The 14236-nt window shown below is 46.2% G+C and overlaps 1 protein-coding gene across 1 annotated transcript; it reads left to right on the top strand.

Moving 5' to 3' along the window:
- Positions 1-4579: 4579 nt before the first annotated feature.
- Positions 4580-9094, top strand: LOC309531537 (myelin protein zero-like protein 1). The gene is made up of 3 exons (XM_082221128.1): positions 4580-4738; positions 6967-7160; positions 8751-9094. The coding sequence occupies exons 1-3, from the start codon at positions 4627-4629 to the stop codon at positions 9060-9062; spliced, it is 618 nt and encodes a 205-aa protein (XP_082077254.1). The 5' UTR covers positions 4580-4626; the 3' UTR covers positions 9063-9094.
- The last annotated feature ends 5142 nt before the right edge of the window (positions 9095-14236 follow it).

Genomic DNA, 14236 nt, shown 5'->3' with positions numbered 1-14236 from the left:
GAATGGATCATGTCCGTAACTAGAGGTACCACTGTATCTGACGTGGCTAAGAAGCAGTTGGTGTCAGAGGCTGTGCTGTGCAAAGGCCTTGACACAATCTTGCAGTAGCGTACGCTTGGCAGAATCCCAGACTACATTCCCTGGCCAAACACCTGAATATGTTCTGTATGTTGCAACATTTAAAAGCACCTTTCCAACAGCAAACAAGCCCTAAGTATACTGCTTGTTTTGTAATCCTGTCCAATGCAGAAGCTGTGATTATATTTCCACCCTTGAATCTTGGATCCAACAGATTTGCAGCAGTGTGAATTGGAGGTAACAAAATTACACTTCTCTGTACTTTCTCCTACTCCCAGTCCTTTGAGGACTGGTCAAGAGGTCAGAAACAGATCCAACAACCATGCCAACAAATTTACGGCCACAAGCAAAGAAGGCATTCAATCCTCCTTCCTTCTCTTGCCTCCTTGGCAAGAGCGTTGCTCTATCTCTAACCTTTGAATCCTTGGCAGAAGCATTTCTAGAAATCCCAATTAATAGGAACATGACTGAAGGAATGACCGCCAGGTGTGGAGCACACTTCCACCCACAGTCAAGCCACAGCTGTCTGAACGCGTGACCTTCGGGTGTGGAGCACACTTCCATCCACAGTCAAGCCACAGCTGTCTGAACGCGTGACCTTCGGGTGTGGAGTACACTTCCACCCGCAGACAAGCCACAGCTGTCTGAACATCCTGCCCTCTATCTAACCTTTGGCTTTCTCAGTAGTCTGCTGTGCCCTGCCTGTGACCTTTGTTTCCTTTGTCATACATTGTTCAAAGGGAAAATGACGCTGTGGAAACAGGTGCCAAAATAACTTTGTACCACCCCCCGATCTCATGATTGGAAGATGTGTAAAGGGCACACTCCCAAATGTATCTGACTGGTTTTGCATATTGTGCTAATAAAAAGAGCCTCCGCAGAGCTAGCTGGCTAACTGTGCCTGTGCACAGCTCACCTGCCTTACCAACTCCTGCCTCATGTCCTTCACTTCACATGACGTGGTGGAATGGGGGGGCTTTGTCTGAATAAACAAGGAAACACCTGGGTCACATAGACAGTTCATGATGGGAAAGTACTGAAGCACAAAGTTTCTTATGTCTCTGAATGTTTTGCATATTGCTGATAAAAGGGCTTTGCGGGGCTTGTAAAGGCAGCTCTTTCCGCACAGCCCGCCTGCATCATCAGCTCTCGTCTCATTTCTTCACTATCTTCTAACAAATTTATTTACGCTATAAGGTTTTGTGGAGTACAAAAAAATGCCCTGAGCATGTGCAGTATTACAACCGTCAGCAAAACGTAACAAAAACATTTTGTAAAACCCGATAAGCAGAAAGCAAAGATAGAGACCTATGACCACAACTTCCTCCCCGCAGTAGGCAAACAAACTTGCAGAAAGTGTCTGGGTGGGACTGGAGGAGATGCACAGACCGCGACCTCCTCCAAACTTTCTAGAGGCCTTGGTGAGCAAACAAGCTTGCAGAAGAGGGGTTTTTAACTGAGCAAATCACCACCTTACACTGTAATCCTAATCTTCTCTACTTACAACCAAGACCTATTGAATTCAGTGGGCACTTCCATGTAAGTGGAGTTTGGGTTGCACCTTTAAGGCGGCAGTGAAAGCTGAGTTGAACAAATGACACGTCTCCTTCAAACTTTCTGACAGAAATCTCATGGGCTTATAAAATGAAAAGACAGATGGGACATTAAACAAGTAGACATTTTCTTCATGCTACCAACTTTCCAAAAGCCTTCGGGAGCAAATACACTTGCGGAACAGGGAAATAAGTACGGCATTGGACTTCATTCACAATGGCCAAGCACATGAAGGGAGGGTATGTGGGGATAAAGGTAAAGGTAAAGGTACCCCTGCCCGTATGGGTCAGTGTTGTCCGACTCTGGGGTTGCGCGCCCATCTCGCTTAAGAGGCCGGGGGCCAGCGCTGTCCAAGGACACTTCCGGGTCACGTGGGCAGCTTGACGAAGCTGCAGCTGGCGAGTCAGCACCAGCGCAGCACACGGAAATGCCGTTTACCTTCCTGCTAGAAAGCGGTACCTATATATCTACTTGCACTTAAGGGTGCTTTCGAACTGTTAGGTGGGCAGGAGCTGGGACCGAACAACGGGAGCTCACCCCACCGCAGGGATTCGAACCGCCGACCATGCAATCGGCAAGTCCTAGGCGCTGAGGTTTTACCCACAGCGCCACCCGCGATCCCGTGATGTGGGGATATTGGGTATTAATTTTCCTTCACCAGCTACCCCACTCCCAACAGTCCATCAAGTGCAGGGATACAGACCACAGTTCAGCATTTATTCTGTTCTTCTCTCTGTGTGTTAGCAGATAATTAAGTACATATCATGGAAGATCTCCCTGTCTTTATTTCGGCTTTGTTGATGTGTTGGTTAACTGTCATGCAGCAGGGTAGGAAAAGTCAGTTTCCCCTCTTGCCTGGCTGTCTTACCCTTATTATTATCTGTGCAGAGCTCAACCTAAAGACCCAAAAGGCGAAGTGGCAGAGGGAGAGAGAGAGGTCACCCGCTCTTCCTTGGTCTCTGTTCCGTCCTGGGCTCTTCTGCAAAGCGATTCACACGTACACCCGCCACCATCATGACACGTACGTTAGCTCACCCCCACCCATTCTTCCTTTTACCGGAGAGAGAGCAGGGAGGGGCTGCGAGGGGGGCTCCGGGAGACCTGGAATCCCCCGCCAACACCCAACAGCACCGAGGAAACAGCGCTCCGCTCCGCCGCAGCGTCGCGTTCACACGCCCCAGACGACTCGCCTCCCGCGCGCGCTCCGCTTCCCCCGCCGCCCGAGTTCTGGCGGAGACGGCGGGGCTCAGCGAAGAGAAAAGGCTTTTCTCCCGCCACGGTCGCCGCTGCCATTTTCCTGCCGGGAAGAGAACTGCGAGAACCAGGTCGAACCAACGTGCGAGTGTCGAGCTCTTTTGCCCGGCTCTGCCCTTCACTTCTCACGTCGCAGGGCGATTGGGAGCTCAGGTTGCCAGCCTCCCAATGGAGGGCCATTTAAAGAGAAATTGCCCGCCCCCTTTGGGGGCGTTCTGTGAGGGATGGGCACATTTGCAGAGCGACTCCATACATTACATGAAATATCAATTAGTCACTTGGGATCTGTGTCACCAGCTGATTGACAACTTTTTCCAGTGACCACAATAATAAATCTTTCCTGTTTCAGAAGTTGATGCATTTTCTGGCTTTACTGGCTGACTCTGTTGATCTGAAGAAGTGTGCATGCACACGAAAGCTCATACTAATAACAAACTTGTTCTCTAAGATGCTACTGAAAGGAATTTGTTTATCCTGTTGATAATGGTATTCTTGGAAATCTGTGTTTTTGGAGAAGCGCTGTCTGTGTTGCAATCTGCAGGACAGTTCTGGAAAACTGTCTTGAACATGTTTGGAACCAAACAAGCCATCTTTAAGTGAATGTTTTCAAATAACCTTTTTCCTATTGGAGCCAACTTGGCCTTTTTAAGCTCTGTGATCCTAATTCTTGGAGCCTGTACAGCTGCAATACGTATATTAGTGACAGATGATAAATCAAGCACAGCCACATTTTCTTCCCATTTTAGAAAGCTGCCATGGCGGCAAAATGTGTGGATACCCTAACACAGTACAGCCCCACTTCCCATTAGCCTTTTTAGTTTGGATCTCTTGTCAAATAAACAAGTTACAGTACAAGTTACAGTGTGGTGTAGTGGTTAAGAGTGGTAGTCTCGTAATCTGAGCAACCGGGTTTGTGTCTCTGCTCCTCCACATGCAGTTGCTGGGTGACCTTGGGCTAGTCACACTTCTTTGAAGTCTCTCAGCCCCACTCACCTCACAGTGTTTGTTGTGGGGGAGGAAGGGAAAGGAGAATGTTAGCCGCTTTGAGACTCCTTAAAGGGAGTGAAAGGCGGGATATCAAATCCAAACTCCTCTTCTTCTTCTTCTTCTATGATTTCCTCTTGTAGAACATTCCTGGGTAAATAAACTTAGAGGACAAATGCGATAACAGAATAGATAGTACTGGCTGGTGTTCAACCAGTAAGCTCAATGGGGACATGTAGAGGAGGCAAGTCTCCATTGCTCAGTTTAACCACTCCATGTGTTTTTGTGTGAAGGTGAGCACACAAAGTTTGTTGGGTTTCCCCCAATGTTGTTCTAGCCCAGTGTTTCCGAAACTTGAGTCGCCAGCTGGTTTTGGACTACAACTCCCATTGCTACCTAGCAGGACCAGTGGTCAGGGATGATGGGAAATGTAGTCCAAAAAGAGCTGGAGACCCAAGTTTGGGAAACACTGTTCTAAGCATTCCTCGTAGGGGAGTTTTATTCCCGCCACAAGGTCAGCTTCCTGAGCCCTTTCCCTGCTGTCTCCCTTCGGAGTGTCAGCGCCCACAACTGCGCGCACGATTCGAGGGCAGCTGCCCCCTTGGTTGGCGAAGGGCCTCGTGCTTTGGGCACTTTGACTTTCGCGCCAGCCGGACTCGGCGGCGTCGCTTTGCCCCCCCTCCCGTCCCCCAGCAATGGCTGTGAGGTGGGCGGCGGCGCAACAATGGGGCGCAGAGGGTGTCCGGAGGCAGAAGGATGGCTGCCGCCTCCGCGGCCGCAGCAACCGGCGGCCCGGGGAAGCGAAAGAGCTCTTTCCCCGCCGGCGCGCCCGCGCTCTGCCTGGCGCTGGCTTTGGCTCTGGGCCACGGTGAGGGCTGCCGCTCTTCTCGGTCTCCGAAGGGGGCGCACGGGAATGGCGAGAGGGCGGGGCGAACACGTGGCCTGGCCCCACCCCCTTTCCTGGGGTCCCTGGCGGGGAGCAAAAGTCGCTTTGGGTGGGAAAAGAGGGGTCGCTTCGAGGGCGGAGCAGAGGTTGGTCCTGTTAAGGTCGATCTCTGGGTCGCGGGCAGTCTTAGTTACTGCAGACCCTCGGCGTTTCCTCTCGGTGCAGTGTGTCCGGCTCACGCCGAGGACTTGTAAATGAAGCTTGCAATCCTGAATAGGTTTACGGAGTCCATTGTATTAATTGGGCCTTACTCCTGAGAAAGTGTGCTTTGGATTCCAAGTTTCTTTGACCATTCTCTAGTCTACGTATTTTTTATATGCAGTATATAATCACCAAAAAGAAAAATCTTGGGAACTTAAGTATAAATTGAGCAGCCAATTCCACAGCTATACTTGTATCTTAATAGTAAACAAAAGAATATGAGCAATGAAACATTTGTGAATGAAAATCCTTATAGTACAATGTGAAATTGGATGTGCTCTGCTTCTGATGGAATGAGCTAATATCAATTACTTTAAAATAAACTTGCTGCATGCTTTTAAAGTCCCAAAGTTTAATCCATCAAAGAAGCTCTCAGTACAGAATGAAAGTGCATCCAATTATCTCTGGAAACTCATATAAATTCATGTGTCCAATTGACAAATATCCCTTTTATTAGAAGTAAATATTTTGTTATGTGAGATTCAGAATCACAAAAGAAGGCTGTCTGTGGGTGAAGAGCCTTCTGGGTAGCTGCGAAATGTGTGTGTTTTTCTATGCACATTAGCTGCGGCAGGAACAGGTTCATTTGGGAACTGATTATACAGGCTAATTCCACTTCATAACAGGATTTGCTTTCCTTAGCTGTTAGAATTGCCATGAAGAAAGTACAAAGCTTTAAAGTGGGTTGCGGCTCAGTAACAAAATAAAACAGAGAGTTTAAAGGATGGTTCAAACCATTTCTTGGTTTGGCTCAGTTATGACCAAACACCTTCTGTTACCAGATACTCATGGGCAGATCATAATGGTTCCTGCCTGTAAGTGATTCTAGACTCTGCTCTTGGCCCCCCAAGATCCCACCAATGTTGGAAGTGTTAAGTTGTGGGTGAACATATCAGACGACACAGCAATTCTTCAAACAGCTCTTGATTATTCACAGGCCAGAACAGAACTGAACTGAAGGGTTCAGTCAGCCTGCTTATATAGGGCTCCAGTACAACGTAACTGTAACAATTTTCTAAAGCTATCCAATCACTGAATGTCACTTTCGACTCGTTATTTGCATACTATCTACAGTATCCCCCTGCTGGCCCAGGGTGAGAACTTCAGTACATAACAGGAAGCAGCAGCAAAAAATAAGGGGGAGGGATTAAAATATAGGTGGTTCTGGGGTGGAGAGGTTGAAATCTCTCTTCCCAGCCCAGTGACCTAATAGGGATGCAGATTGCCTGTTCCCCACTCATCAGATCAATCATTTGATGAGTAGGGAAAGGGTGATAATTCTGCTTCTCAGCTGATCTGCAGGCTGTCCAATATTGCATCTCTCCAATATTGTGGGATAGCTCCACCCACTTCTGGGTGGCTTGGGCCAAAGGCAATGGCACCCCTTTGGCCTAGCTAACCCTTACTCAAACCTTAAACCATTTTTTTCTATTCTAAGTCAATTTTTCCAGAAGTTGTGGTTGTGATCTTTCCAGGGATTTTCTCTCTCAGTTGGCATTTCTGCAGTGACTATGTCTGGAGGGTTCTTGAGATCATGGAAATAAGTGTCATAGTCTGTGGCACAAGAACTTGCAGCTGTGCAGTATGTGGAACTTCTCCTCAGTCCCCTCCCTCAAATCTTCTCCAGAATTTTAGGGGAACCCCCCAAGCAAGTTGCATGGGAAGAGGAGTGCAGCCAAAATCATTGTGCTAATGGAATGATGGTGTTAGATACCATCCATATGTTTTTCATGACTATTTTGTTCTGTCTGTAAATGCAGCTGCATTGATTTTTAGATGTTTTTAATCAATTTTATTATAAACCGCCTCGAAGTCCCCCCCCCATAATGGGCAATATACCAATATTTTAAGCAAAAATAAATAAATATTCAAAGTAGGCTAACTTATGCATGCCTTCGTCTAGCTTTACATTGCTCTAAAGTAAACTGTGTAATTCTGTTGCTTTAAAGGGACCTGGTTGGTATTTTGTTCTGCAACCGCCGATATTGCAGCTGTTATAGTGTCCACACCAGCAGAACTGATTGTGGAGATTGGGACAGTAGCGAAGCTTCCATGCAAGTTCACATCATCAGAGACGATTACTACTGGAGCCTCTGCTACCTGGAGCTATCGAAAACGGGGAACAGATGACCGTCCCATAACTGTAAGAGTTAATGCCTGAAGGAAAGCTAGATTTGCATTAGATTTTGTGGTGAAAGTGGATTACAGGTTTGGAAACCACTACTTTTCTTTTGTCAACTGAATGAATGCCTTATTGAAGCAATGTATTGTTGCACGCCACCCTAATCTCTGAGTGTTACAAGATTCCAGGGGTTCCAGGTGCTTACCATAGGTTTGGTTTCCTCAGAATGAGGGGCAGCAGAGACTGGGGGGTCTTTATGTTATATGGTTTATTTACACATATATGCAACCTGACCCTGTGGTGCAGGGGCTTACAGCATTAACACGCCAGCAGGTCTTGCTTCTCCCACAACCTTGGATTCCAACAGAAACCAAGCATGTCTCCCCCTCACAGGCTCCTGCCTGCAGCCTGCTTCTAGCATCTAGCTCTCACACATACCAACTCTGGCTTTTGTCCTTCTAACCACCAGCCAGTAGGGAGGCACTGGTGGGGAGACACACATTTGCTCAGAGCCATTTCCTTTGTTACCTTAAGGACCCATAATTAGGGGCAGTGTTTGAAACTCCCATTGTTCTAGGCACATTGTGCGCCCTGGAATTTCATTAGTGCAAGCAATTTCTGACCTCTGGGCCCAATACTGCACCTAAAATTTCAGTTTAAAACTGTAGAGTGGAAGGAAAGGAGGACCTTTTTCTGCCTCCCCACTTCCAGCTACTCTCTGAAGACTGGAGAAGACACCCTCTGAATAATATTAGAGGGGTGGGCAGGGGAAGGACTGGACCATGTGAAAAATGAACATAAAATTTTAGCTGAATTTCATTCATTTTCAGCTTTGTATTCTTGTCATTTAAAAATTGTGTCCAGAGATTCTATTGTTGTGCCCATAACCTAGGTTTAAGGTGCCATTTAACTCCTAGCTTTCATATCTCCATTTCTAGCATTGCTTAGGGGGCAATTACCTCACCAAAAAGCTGGTCTGGCTATTTCAGCAATCAAATCCTTGTTGGATCCTGGAATTAGAAGTCTAACCTCCCACCAAACTCACAACTGTATTGTCTGTTGTGTATTGACAGCACTCAATAAGAACCAAATGCGTTTTTTCCACACAGGAACAAAATGTGGATTTGTACCTCCCTGTCCTGCTATTAACATCCTCCCCATCCCAGTGATGTCTCAGACTTTCCTCACTTTCAGTTTGAGGTTTTTCAATCCTGGCTGTTGTAGACTTTCCAATAATTGCAAATCCCACATTAAAAGTACTGTACAAGACAACACTGGGATAGGGAGAGACTTGTTTGGATGCCCTTACATTGATGTGGAAACAGGCAAGTGCAAATCCACATTTTGCTCTAGTGTGGAAAAGCCCCATATTTTTGCCTGTCCTCAAATTGCAGTCTTTGAGATACTTTGCTCACATATTTCTTCTATTGATCTCTCCCCCTTTCATTTAACATAATTACTTATTTGTGTCTCTTTGTGGTCTTTTTATTAATGTGTTCCTGCAAAGTTAATCACGGTTTGATTTAAAATTTGTATCCTGCTTCTTCAACAACTATGTTAAACTCAAAGCAGCTATTAACAAAGTGATTGCGTTTGGTTTTATGCTTACAGTTTTTCTATTACTCAAATGAGAAAGCATATGATGGGAAGAATACACAATTCACTGGCCGCAGCACATGGGCTGGAGATTTTTTTAAGCAAGATGCATCCATCACGATAGAAAACATGCAACCAGCAGACAATGGCACTTATTTCTGTGATGTTAAGAACCCTCCAGATGTAGTCACTGAAGAAAGGCCAATTGAAGTTAAAGTTGTGGAGAAAGAGAATATTCCTCCAAGCTCCGGAAATATTTCATCCTGCTGGCTACTTGTACTTCAGTTCTGCTGCATTCTAGCCTCTTTGCCAAACTACTTGTTCTGAAAATAAAACACACCTCTCGTGGCAATTGAGAATGTTTCTCCAGTATCTTATTTATCTGGACACTTAGCAATGGGGTTGAGAAGGAATTGGGATGAGTTGCAATATGCAAGACAAATAATATTGCCCCGTTGAAATAGCAACTAACTAAAACGTACTAAAAGCTCATTCCCCCATGGCAACCTTAATCCTAGTCAGCAAAGGGAAATTTTGCAGCACCTCCTTCTCTGCAGGAAGGTTGTTTCTTAGTTATGAAACAACCACTGAGATTTTGTTTGTGTGTGTATGTTTTTATATACATGACTTGGATGACTAGATGGATGTTGGATGAATAGATTAAAAAGGGCATTTCAGAAATGTCTAATGAATTGCAATGCCACCTTGCTTTTGCTGTCAAGGTGATATGAATTCAGCTTTATGAAGCACTCAGGATGTTTTATTATGACACGATCAGCAGTTTGTGTTTTTTTGGTTTTACTATAACCTATTAAAAAATGAAATGCATTTGTACTTCCAGTTCTGTGCTTGGGAAGGTCTTGGATAACTTTTCCTAATTATTGGTGCCTGAAGTTCCTAATGTGGCACTCAAGAGGAACCATGGTATCCCGAGACACCAGCATTGTTAACCTTGAAATTCCACTGCTCCTTCCAAATGTTAATTGCTTTAAAAATTAGGGATCCAAGCCCAAAATCTACCGGGATGAGCAGAGTTTGGAATAGGTAGATCTCCAGCTAAGCTGGCTAATCCTGGGCACTGTCAGGGCTACATGTACTGAAGTCTCTCATTTCAACTCAGTGGGGGCTCAGCCAGGGTAACTCCCAGAAAATGAGTGTGGCATGGCAGGGAAGGAAACACTTACCCTTGCTCCAAACTCTGTTTAGTTTGGTCACATGGCTGAAGAACCCAGCAGAAGTTACACTGGCTAAAAGGGGTTTATGGGTTTACGAGACGACACCAGAGCTGAGGATACAGGTGGGCTCTGCGGGGAAAAGCTGCTTCTCCAAGCCCTACAGAGCCCTTTTATTAAAGGTAAAGGGACCCCTCACCGTTAGGTCTAGTCGTGGACAACTCTGGAGTTGCGGCGCTCATGTCACTTTACTGGACGAGGGAGCCAACGTTTGTCCGCAGACAGCTTCCGGGTCATGTGGCCAGCATGACTAAGCCGCTTCTGGCGAACCAGAGCAGCACACGGAAATGCCGTTTACCTTCCTGCCAGGGCAGCGCCTATTTATCTACTTGCACTTTGACATGCTTTCGAACTGCTAGGTTGGCAGGAGCTGGGACCAAGCAACAGGAGCTCACCCCGTCGCGGGGATTCGAACCACCAACCTTCTGATCGACAAGCCCTAGGTTCTGTGGTTTAACCCACAGCGCCACCTGCATCCCTTTTTTTATTGGCAATATGCAAAACCAGTCAGATACATTTGGGAGTGTACCCTTTACACATCTTCCAATCATGAGATCGGGGGGTGGTACAAAGTTATTTTGACACCTGTTTCCACAGCGTCATTTTCCCCTTGAACAATGTATGATGACAAAGGTCACAGACAGGGCACGGTAGACCACTGAGAAAGCCAAAGGTTAGATACAGGGCAGGATGTTCAGACAGCTGTGTCTTGACTGTGGGTGGAAGTGTGCTCCACACCTGGTGGTCATTCCTTCAGTCATGTTCCTATCAAAGGGGATTTTTAGCAATGCTTCTGCCAAGGATTCAAAGGTTAGAGATAGAGCAGGAGTTGGTAAGACTTACTGGGCATGGGCTGGATCACTCCTGTGGAGATCCTCCATGGGCCAGACCGGCGCGGCACCGGAAATCACGTTTGCGCATGTCCCCAGTGGCAGAAATCACTTCTGCGCATGCCCAGACACCGAAAATCGCGCCTGCATAGAAGCGATTTTCGGTGTCTGGGCATGCACAGAAGCAATTTCCAGAGCTGCGGAAGAGAGTCCCCACGCCGCACTACACCGGCTTAGCGCAGCATGCGGGGACTTGCCAAGCAGGCGGCTCAGGTTGGGGGCGGCTCATGGGCTAGTTAAGCAACCCTCATGGGCTGCTTCCAGCCCATGGGCCTTAGGTTGCTGACCTCTGAGATAGAGCAACACTCTTGCCAAGGAGGCAAAAGGGTCAGAGATATAATGTGGCATACTGGACAAGCTGTGGCGTGTCTGTGTCAGGCGAGGTGTGCCTCTCACCATGTGAATGCCATTCCTACAGAGTAGGGTCCTGATTACCTCCCTTCTGTAATCCCCACCCCATGTTTTGCTTTTGGATGTGGTTCTGAGGATCCCCTGGTTTTCTTCTGTGAAATGGTCGTTTCGTGGTGCCCATCACAGTGCCTTAAACCAGGGGTAGGCAACCTAAGGCCCGGGGGCCAGATGCGGCCCAATCCCCTTCTCAATCCAGTCCATGGACAGTCCAGGAATCAGCATGTTTTTACATGAGTAGAATGTGGCCTTTTATTTAAAATGCATCTCTGGGTTATTTGTGGGGCCTGCCTGGTGTTTTTACATGAGTAGAATGTGTTCTTTTATTTAAAATGCATCTCTGGGTTATTAGTGGGGCATAGGAATTCGTTCATTCCCCACCCCCCCAAAAAATAATCTGGCCCACCACATGGTCTGAGGGCTGGTTGACCGGCCCATGGCTGAAAAAGGTTGCTGACCCCTGCCTTAAACTTTTAAATGTGCTCTAGGGTCAGAAAGCTTGGGGTCTGTTTGCTTAAGCACAGTGAATCATATCCAGTAATAGTCATACTTAGAGTTAACCCTCCAAAGCCAGGTTAAAGTGGTTGGGAGCCCTGATGCTGTTCCTAAAATAGGACCCACGCCTTCATCCTGTTAGAGAAATCAGTTTGGGTAGTAGTCTGTGTTTCCATATTGTTTAGGTGCCATAAACTTCAGTATATCCATTTCTGCAATACTTCCTCTGGCATGCCTCACTACGCAGGAGTACAGCATGGGAGAGACAGTAAAAAAAATACTGGGGGAATAGGCAAGCTATCCTTTCATGGCAATTGCCTACATACTGAAAATGGCTGAAAAAGAAAAGACTAGAATGCATGAGGCAGGGACAGAATAATATTCTTCTCTCTGCTTGACCCTACTGATTGCCTTGGTGACCTGTACCAGGCCTTTGACCATCCTCTTCCATGTATGTTTTTTCCCTTGTCAACACAAGCGAGGTGAGGTGGGTGAGTGTTATTATTGAGGGGCTACAGTTCTCCGCAGAGCCAGACCAAAATTTCACCTCGGTTGTAGATAAACATAGCATCTCATACACCCAACTTCTAAAACTATAGTAATATGTGGTAATGGCAGCATAATCATTCAGGAAACAATTCTTGCATTGTTTTCATGCAAGCTTCTCTTTATAATAAGGAGTGTTGTGTCTATCACAACAGGCATGTTACTTTCACATAACACACTGTGACTTGTGAGGGGAGTACTCTGTACAACTATTAATAGGACAAAGGACTAGGAGAAATCTCTTCTCCCAGTACAACATCTGAATGGCATTCTCTGGAACAGACTGTAAAACAGGCAAAACAACTGAAAGAAGCTAGTTGTGACAGACATCTTCGCTTAGGATGGGTGCTGGATAACATAGCCACTATTGGTGTGCTATTGGTTATATCAGTATTAGTTATACTGTACAGTGGTACCTCGGGTTACAGACGCTTCAGGTTACAGACTCCGCTAACCCAGAAATAGTACCTTGGGTTAAGAACTTTGCTTCAGGATGAGAACAGAAATCACGTGGCGGCGCGGCGGCAGCAGGAGGCCCCATTAGCTAAAGTGATGCTTCAGGTTAAGAACAGTTTCAGGTTAAGGATGGACCTCTGGAATGAATTAAGTTCTTAACCCGAGGTACTACTGTATTGGTTATATAGCCAACCTAGCAGTTCGAAAGCATGTCAAAGTGCAAGTAGATAAATAGGTACTGCTCCAGCGGGAAGGTAATGGTGTTTCCGTGCGCTGCTCTGGTTTAGTCATGCTGGCCACATGACCCTGAAGCTGTACACCAGCTCCCTTGGCCAGTAAAGCAAGATGAGCACTGCAACCCCAGAGTCGTCCGTGACTGGACCTAACGGTCAGGGGCTCCTTTACCTTTTATTGGTTACATCCCCCCTTTATTTCTCCAGCAAAGGTTTTAGGATTAACTGTTTGTGGTAATGTGGTTATTTACCAGCAGCAAGATGTTACAAATCAGTAAAGAGTAATCTCTGACCACTCAACCATTACTCAGAAGAACTAGGTAAGGACTAGGCACTTTTAAAACAAAACAGGAATTTAATTTTTTACACTGAAGAAGTCGTTGCTTAGTGATTACTTTTGCAAGGCAAAATACTTTGTTACAAAGAGAACTTTATTAACTGTCTTATTGCTTTCAAACTGTCACTGGACAGAAATATTCTTTTTAGGATGTATATTCTTTTACCCTAGCCATAAAATACTTCCAAACCCTCTAACTTTCCCTCAGATAGATAGAAAAACCTTGTCCAGCCACAGATTAGACCTAACCCTAACTGAAAGCCATTTAGCAATCTGTACCCTCTAACACAGGGGTAGGCAACCTAAGGCCGGATGCGGCCCAATCACCTTCTCAATCCTGCCCACAGACGGTCCAGGAATCAGCATGTTTTTACATGAGTAGAATGTGTCCTTTTATTTGAAATGCAACTCTGTGTTATTTGTGGGCCATAGGAATTCGTTCATATTTTTTTTCAAAATATAGTCCGACCCACAACATGGTCAGAGGGATGGTGGAAACCCTGCTGAAAAAGGTTGCTGACCCCTGCTCTAACAGGTAGCTCCTCTTTGAGCCTATTCATAGAGCCAGAGAACCCTTCTCTCCAGACAAACAGACAGACAGACAGACAGACAGAAAGTCCCTAATTCTAAAATCCAGATCCCTGCCTACCCCACAGACAACCCCTGCCTGTGCTCTCTCAGACATCCCTATCTCTTGACTGTCAACCTCTAACTTAAATTCCATTCTCTCTTTGTCTCTCCTAATTCAGTGATCCACTTGCCAGCTCCCACTGGTTGTTGGGTCACAAAGACGCAGACCCAAAGCTTGTCTGTCACACTAGGCTATTGTACCTCAAAGTACAAGGCTCTCCATGTAAGTCTGGACTGCTGCAGACCCAAAATATATTTCATTACACACCACATT

The sequence above is a fragment of the Podarcis vaucheri genome, assembly GCF_965113315.1.
Source record: "Podarcis vaucheri genome assembly, chromosome: 4".
Taxonomy (NCBI): domain Eukaryota; kingdom Metazoa; phylum Chordata; class Lepidosauria; order Squamata; family Lacertidae; genus Podarcis; species Podarcis vaucheri.
The sequence above is the reverse complement of the archived record's forward strand: the minus strand, read 5'-3'. Positions and strand labels throughout refer to the sequence as shown.

What these genes read in the sequence shown, in the direction of transcription:
- LOC309531537 (XM_082221128.1), top strand. Translation starts at nt 4,627, where the DNA reads ATGGCTGCCGCCTCCGCGGCCGCAGCAACCGGCGGCCCGGGGAAGCGA. An exon ending in GGCTTTGGCTCTGGGCCACG is followed by an intron (nt 4,739 to 6,966) that starts GTGAGGGCTGCC and finishes GTTGCTTTAAAG; the next exon opens with GGACCTGGTTGGTATTTTGT. An exon ending in CAGATGACCGTCCCATAACT is followed by an intron (nt 7,161 to 8,750) that starts GTAAGAGTTAAT and finishes TTATGCTTACAG; the next exon opens with TTTTTCTATTACTCAAATGA.